The sequence below is a fragment of the Aquarana catesbeiana genome, linkage group LG01, assembly GCF_042186555.1.
Source record: "Aquarana catesbeiana isolate 2022-GZ linkage group LG01, ASM4218655v1, whole genome shotgun sequence".
Lineage (NCBI taxonomy): Eukaryota > Metazoa > Chordata > Amphibia > Anura > Ranidae > Aquarana > Aquarana catesbeiana.
Genome location: NC_133324.1, coordinates 1,231,323 through 1,238,910, shown reverse-complemented (window position 1 = coordinate 1,238,910; position 7,588 = coordinate 1,231,323). Strand labels below are relative to the sequence as shown.

Genomic DNA, 7,588 nt, shown 5'->3' with positions numbered 1-7,588 from the left:
TTTGGCATGGAGTTTCCCTTAAAATCTATATCAGACCCAAAGGGCATGGTATGGACGGGAGGAACCCATGCTGTTTTTTTTCTTTCTTTTTCTTTATTCTGTCATAGGGCTCCCCTTAACCACTTCAGTACACTATATTATATATTGTACACTGCACTATATACTTTGCACTGTATTATATATGTACTACATTGACTGCACTAGATACTCTGAACTGCAGTATATATACACTATACGGACTGCACTATATACTCTGCTGAAAAACTGGGCTTAGGTGGTGGTGGTGCCAGAACATGGTAACCCCAGACCTTGGTTCTGAGGACTGAAAAATTGTTTAAAGGCATCGGTCAGCCGGGCACCTTCTCCACCGCTCTTCCTCTGAACAAAGCCTCAGCAACACGTTGTCCAGCACCAGGAAATTGTAACCTCCCAGGGTCTGGAAATGCATTACACAGACCTTTCTTCAAGGCCTCCTGAAGATGTTTCATCCTCTGCTCCCTCTGCGAAGGCAGAATGAGTTCTGCAACCATAACGTGGATCAAGAAGGGTTGCCAGCCAGTAATGATCCCACTCCTTGATACCACGAATCCTAGGGTCCTTTTGCAGGCTTTGTAGAATCAGGGGGGCCATGCAGCTTAAGTTTGCAGAGGCGCTCTCTCGTCCCCCACCCTCTTTTCATGCGGCCTGCCAGGTTGCATGCTCGGATAAGGGCTTGGTATGGATTTGGGGGGGACCCCCACGCCATTTTTTTTAATTTGGTGCGGGGTTCCCCTAATATTCATACCAGACCCAAAGGGCCTGGTAATGGACTGGGGGGGACCCATGCCGTTGTTTTCAATGATTTTTTTATTTATATTGCCGAGACCCGACAATTCATTACAGCTGCGATTCGTTTTACATGGCAATTTTTCCTTTAGAAATGTCATTTTGCTGTGGTATTGTTCTAAACACGGGAAAGATGCGCCACTTTACAGGCATACTATAGACACCCCCCCAGGCTCGATATTTAAAGCAATATTTCATTTTTATTGTTTCAGTTTAAGCATTATTAACATCACTGCTCACTGAAAAAAAAACTGCAGTTTTTAAACTTTTTTTTTTTGCATAAATGTCCCCTGGGGCAGGACCCGGGTCCCCAAACACTTTTTTGGCAATAACTTACATATAAGCCTTTAAAATTAGCACATTTGGTTTTTCATGTTCGTGTCCCATAGACTTTAACGGTGTTCACGTGTTTGCACAAATTTTTTGCCAGTTCGCAAGTTCTGGTGAAAACCGAACCGGGGGATGTTCAGCTCATCCCTATAGAAGACATGGATTACTGAAACCATGTCCTGTGGTCTGATGAGACCAAGATAAACGTATTTGGTTCAGATGGTGACAAGCGTGTGTGGGGGCAACCAGGTGAGGAGGACAAAGACAAGTGTGTCTTGTCTACAGTCAAGCATGGTGGTGGGAGTGTCATGGTCTGGGGCCGCATGAGTGCTGCCGGCACTGGGGGGCTACAGATCATTGAGGGAACCATGAATGCCAACATGTACTGTGACATACTGAAGCAGAGCATGATCCCCTCCCTTCAGAGACTGGACCGCAGGGCAGTATTCCAACATGATAACCACCCCAAACACACCTCCAAGACCACCACTGCCTTGCTAAAGAAGCTGAGGGTAAAGGTGATGGACTGGCCAAGCATGTCTCCAGACCTAAACCCTATTGATCATTTGTGGGACATCCTCAAACGGAAGGTGGAGGAGCACAAGGTCTCTAACATCCACCAGCTCCGTGATGTCATCATGGAGGAGGGGAAGAGGACTCCAGTGACAACCTGTGAAGCTCTGGTGACCTCCATGACCAAGAGGGTTAAGGCAGTGCTGGAAAATAATGGTCCCCCTGAGCCATGATTGGCTAAAGGCACTCTGCCATTGGCCAACTATGACTTTCTCAGCAGAGCGCGCTGTGATTGGCCAAAGCATGCAAATCAAGTGTATGCTTTGGCCAATCATCATGCTCCAATTCACTGCGATCTCACTGTGCATTATGGGGGATTCTCTCAAATTTCCTGCAAAGCCCCCATAATATTCACTGTTCGGTGAATGGCGAAAACCCGATGTTCGCCCATTCGACTCGAACATCGAGCTCATCCCTAATGAAGATGCAGCTTGGGATCACAAGTCAGATCCCTCAAGGGGACCATCGCCCAGATCATCCCTAGAATCCCCCTACTGACTACGGGCCATGACTTTTAAAGTAACACTACTTTTTGGGAGGTGTGTGTGCCTGGGGGACCCTTGGAGTGGTCTTGCTTCAGATTCAAGTTTCCCCATTTCCCCAAAACACACAGACTCTGGGAACTGGAGGACCCATATACATGTTTGGCGGTCTCTATGTCCAAACCAGCACTTTAGACTGTGAGACTTAGATCAGATGTTAATATGATCAGCTCAAAGTAAGCTAATACTGGGGTCTCCTGCTATAGTCTGTTTATTAAGATGTTATATGTCAGTTATGTTAGGTACGTCGCTCCCATTGTGTGCCTCCTAGGTGTGCATTCCCATTGTTAATTGAGTTAATTGAGTCACCTATTGTCTCTGTCTGTTGGCTATCTTTTGGAGGTTCCTACATTATGGATCAGTCTGGTGTCAACTCTACCTCATTATCCAACTATTGTGTGATGTTTTGGGTAAACATTTTGGTTTTATTGTTCATGCGGTGATTGACCTACTTTTGAAGTGTATAAAAACCAGTTCAGTTCAATAAACAATTATTCCTTGGTTCTACAGAAACATCTTGTCTGTGTACGATGGTCGGGGTAAAGGGCTGGTATTAGCTCTCGGTCTGCTGGAACGGTTGGGAGGGCAGGAGGTACTGTTCGGCAGAAATACCCAAGCGGGGTGCAAGCATTCCATCACACTGCTCTCTACAGATGCGGCCAGTCCAGCTGGTACCTGCTCCCTTCACATTACTGAAAACCGTGAGAGCACCCGTGAGTTGGGCAGCCTCCCCACCGGGTTTGTTGTGAACTGTTGCTGAACTACTTCAATGCAGGTCTTCCATTGCACCTGACTGTGTGAATTATTACCGCCGCCCCACACTGTACCCCACCTACATACAGCACATGCAACCTCCTCTGGTGCATTAGAGTGTAAGCTCCTTTGGTGTAGATAGTGAGGTGACTGGCCTAGTGTTCTCTGTAGAGCACTGCGGTATATGTCACAGCTATATAAATGTCTAAAAATAATTGTCCGGGTGCCAGGAAGACCAGGTACGCGATCATGCCCAAAGACCTGCGTGTGCGCACAGAACGGTCCGCTGGCCAGTGCGCAGGGTCAGGGTCGTGCGCGCATCTGCAAGTGTGCGCTGATGCAACGTGCACGCTCGGCCATGACTTTGGTGCCCAGTGGCCTATTTAAAGCTTGACAGCGTTCAGGGTCTTTTCTGAGTGGTCGTCATCCGCTTCAGAGGTCTGTGACCCGACTTTCATTCTGCTGCTCTGTACTTGACCCAGCTTGACTTCTACAGCTTATTACATAGGTCGAAAAAAGACACAAGTCCATCAAGTCCAACCTATGTGTGTGATTATATGTCAGTATTACATTACATATCCCTGTATGTTGCGGTCATTCAGGTGATTATCTAATAGTTTCTTGAAGCTATCAATGCTCCCCGCTGAGACCACCGCCTGTGGAAGGAATTCCACATCCTTGCTGCTCTTACAGTAAAGAACCCTCTACGTAGTTTAAGATTAAACCTCTTTTCTTCTAATTTTAATGAGTGGCCACGAGTCTTATTAAACTCCCTTCCACAAAAAAGTTTTATCTCTATTGTGGGTCACCAGTACAGTATTTGTAATATTGTGGGGTCACCAGTACAGTATTTGTAAATTGAAATCATATCCCCTCTCAAGCGTCTCTTCTCCAGAGAGAATAAGTTCAACGCTCGCAACCTTTCCTCATAACTAAGATCCTCCAGACCCTTTATTAGCTTTGTTGCCCTTCTTTGTACTCGCTCCATTTCCAGTACATCCTTCCTGAGGACTGGTGCCCAGAACTGGACAGCATACTCCAGGTGCGGCCGGACCAGAGTCTTGTAGAGCGGGAGAATTATCGTTTTATCTCTGCAGTTGATCCCCTTTTTAATGCCAATATTCTGTTTGCTTTATTAGCAGCAGCTTGGCATTGCATGTCATTGCTGAGCCTATCATCTACTAGGACCCCCAGGTCCTTTTCCATCCTAGATCCCCCCAGAGGTTCTCCCCCCAGTCTATAGATTGCATTCAGATTTTTGCCACCCAAATGCATTATTTTACATTTTTCTACATTGAACCTCATTTGCCATGTAGTCTCCCTCCCCCATTCATTTATTCAGATCTTTTTGCAAGGTTTCCACATCCTGCGGAGAAGTTATTGCCCTGCTTAGCTTAGTATCGTCTGCAAATACAGAGATTGAACTGTTTATCCCATCCTCCAGATCATTTATGAACAAATTAAATAGGATTGGTCCCAGCACAGAACCCTGGGGAACCCCACTACCCACCCCTGACCATTCTGAGTACTCCCCATTTATCACCACCCTCTGAACACGCCCTTGTAGCCAGTTTTCAATCCATGTACTCACCCTATGGTCCATGCCAACGCACCTTATTTTGTACAGAAAACGTTTATGGGGAACTGTGTCAAATGCTTTTGTAAAATCCAGATACACCACGTCTACAGGCCTTCCTTTATCTAGATGGCAACTCACCTCCTCATAGAAGGTTAATAGATTGGTTTGGCAAGAACGATTCTTCATGAATCCATGCTGATTACTGCTAATGATATCGTTCTTATTACTAAAATCTTGTATATAGTCCCTTATCATCCCCTCCAAGAGTTTACATACTATTGATGTTAGGCTAACTGGTCTGTAATTCCCAGGATGTTTTTTGGGCCCTTTTTAAATATTGGTGCTACATTGGCTTTTCTCCAATCAGCTGGTACCATTCCAGTCAATAGACTGTCTGTAAAAATTAGGAACAACGGTCTGGCAATCACTTGACTGAGTTCCCTAAGTACCCTCGGATGCAAGCCTTCTGGTCCCGGTGATTTAAGTTTCTCAAGTCTAATTTTAATTCCGTCCTCTGTTAACCATGGAGGTGCTTCCTGTGTTGTGTCATGAGGGTAAACACTGCAGTTTTGGTTACTGAAGCCCCCCGATTCACTCGTGAAGACTGAGGAGAAGAATAAATTCAATACCTTCGCCATCTCCCCATCCTTTGTAACCAGATGTCCTTCCTCATTCTTTATGGGGCCAATATGGTCTGTCCTCCGTTTTTTACTGTTTACATACTTAAAGAATTTCTTGGGATTTTTTTTGCTCTCCTTGTGTTCAACTTTTTCTTCTGTCTGCTGACTTGGTACTACAATTGCCTGCCTGATATTGAATTCTCATCCTACTGTGCCCTGGACACAGAAGGTGCAAAGGAAGCCCTCTCCAGGTACATGACAGGGGAACATTAGAATGTAAGCTCTTGTGGTGCTGTGACTGATATGACCCAGTTTTATTCATTCTATAAATGTTGGGTAATAGTGTGTGACTCTAGAGGAATAATAGAGTGTAAGCTCTTCTGGTCCAGAAACTGATATAACTGGGTCAATGTTCTCTGTACAGCACTACTGAATATGTATGTTATTCATGAGAGAGTGTAAGCTCTGCTGGTACATTTGAGCCATTCACCTACTTTTTACATTAGAGTTGCAGATTTCAAATCTTGCTGAAATGATTTTATGCTCTTACTCTCTATTTTTGGTTTCTTCTAAGATCACCTGATAGGACCAGAATGAGGACATCGTCCAGATACATGTTCTGCACATTGTCTGTATTTGTGTGCCTTGCTGTCAGTTTTTACTCCTACCATATAGAATTTAAACATCGGAAGATGAGATCTCAGAAACTTCCCATTGCCACAGACACCATTACAGCTCTGGATCGTCGAACATTTATCATCTCTCCGTATTATGAGCCTAGACTTGGCCAATCAGTCCGGGTCATCGCCATCATCCATGTATCTGTGAAAGAACTCTACTGTATTTTCCATTGTTCCTCCAATCAGAATGTCTTTGTGAGGGCAGAAATAGATCTTCACAGTGACAGATTTGGGTTCCCATATGGAACAGCAGATCTTCTATGTGCAGAACCTTCAGGGTGTGATTACACTTATATGTCTTTCTCTTCAACTGTCTCCATAAATACAGATCAGAGCCTCCTGTTTGAAGTCAGGAACCGTCCACCACAGCCAATCTCCTCCAATTTCACCGTCTGTATCTCTACTTTGTTTGGAAACCACAACAATGTCCTCCAGATGATCCAGAGTATTGAGATGTACAAGATTCTGGGGGCCTCAAAGATCACGATCTATAACACCAACTGTTCCCAGGATGTAGATAAGGTGTTACGTCATTACATTGATGAAGGGATTCTAGAGGTGGTGCCATGGCCAATAGACCGTCATCTTCAGACAACGACAGAATGGCATTATTACGATGGACTCAATGCTGAGATTGGATATTTTGGACAAACTGCAGCCCTAAATGATTGTCTATACAGGAACATGTACAAAAGTAAGTTTCTTCTCCTCAATGACATTGATGAAATTATTCTCCCAGTCAAGGACTGGGACTGGTCATCACTGATGGAGAATCTCCAGAATAAATACCCAGATACAAGTGTCTTCCTCTTTGACAGTCATCTCTTCCCCATTCCAGTCAACATCTCTGGATTTGACATGTGGTCTCATGTTCCCGGGGTCAATATTCTCACTTACCGTCTCCGACTGCCTAACCAGCCAAATAACTTCAATTCCCCCAAAATGATTGTGAATCCCCGAGACGTATTCCAAACCTCCATCCACGTAGCTACGACACACAAACAAAAATCGAATATAAGTGAAGAAATGGCCATTCTTTTCCACTGTAAAACGAAGAACAAATACACCATAAAGGACCTCGTTCCAGATGATAGGTCGATGAGATACAATCTGTCCTTAGTGCCCCATGTAGATAAGGTGATCCAGAGACTTTTCCCTCAGCAATAGCCCCCCCCCCCCCCCCCCCCCCGTATATCCTGTAATGTAGAGTGAAGACTGGAATTCTGTGTCTACATGACTCCAAACTCAACATTTATTAATGAGTTTATAAGAACTTTTGCTTAGAAGACCCTTGTTCTGCAACCCCCAAATCAAGAAAAGTTGGGGCATTGTGTAAAATCGACATAAAAACAGAATGCAAAAATTTACAAATCTCCTGAACCCAGATTTTATTTACATTATAAAAAAAAAATATATATCAAATATTTAAAAGAGAAAATTGATAAAGATAAAAATAAAGTAACTTTGACATTGATGGCAGCAACATGTCTTAAAATAGTTGGGAAAGGGCAACGAAAAAGCTGACCAAAAAGGGAAAAGTTGGAGGAACATTTTTCCAGCTAATCAGGTGAATTGGCAACAGGTCAGGTTTTTTTGGAATTGGGGTTGTAAAGGGTGAGAAACGTGAAGGGTCAATACGAATGGACATTTATGAGGATATGTCTGCTTTGTCGGGCATCAGCTGTC

At 44.2% G+C, this 7,588-nt stretch overlaps 1 protein-coding gene across 1 annotated transcript; it reads left to right on the top strand.

The window, feature by feature from the left end:
* Positions 1-5,815: 5,815 nt before the first annotated feature.
* On the top strand, positions 5,816-7,069 carry LOC141129343 (beta-1,4-galactosyltransferase galt-1-like). The gene has a single exon (XM_073617321.1). The coding sequence runs from the start codon at positions 5,816-5,818 to the stop codon at positions 7,067-7,069; it is 1,254 nt and encodes a 417-aa protein (XP_073473422.1).
* The last annotated feature ends 519 nt before the right edge of the window (positions 7,070-7,588 follow it).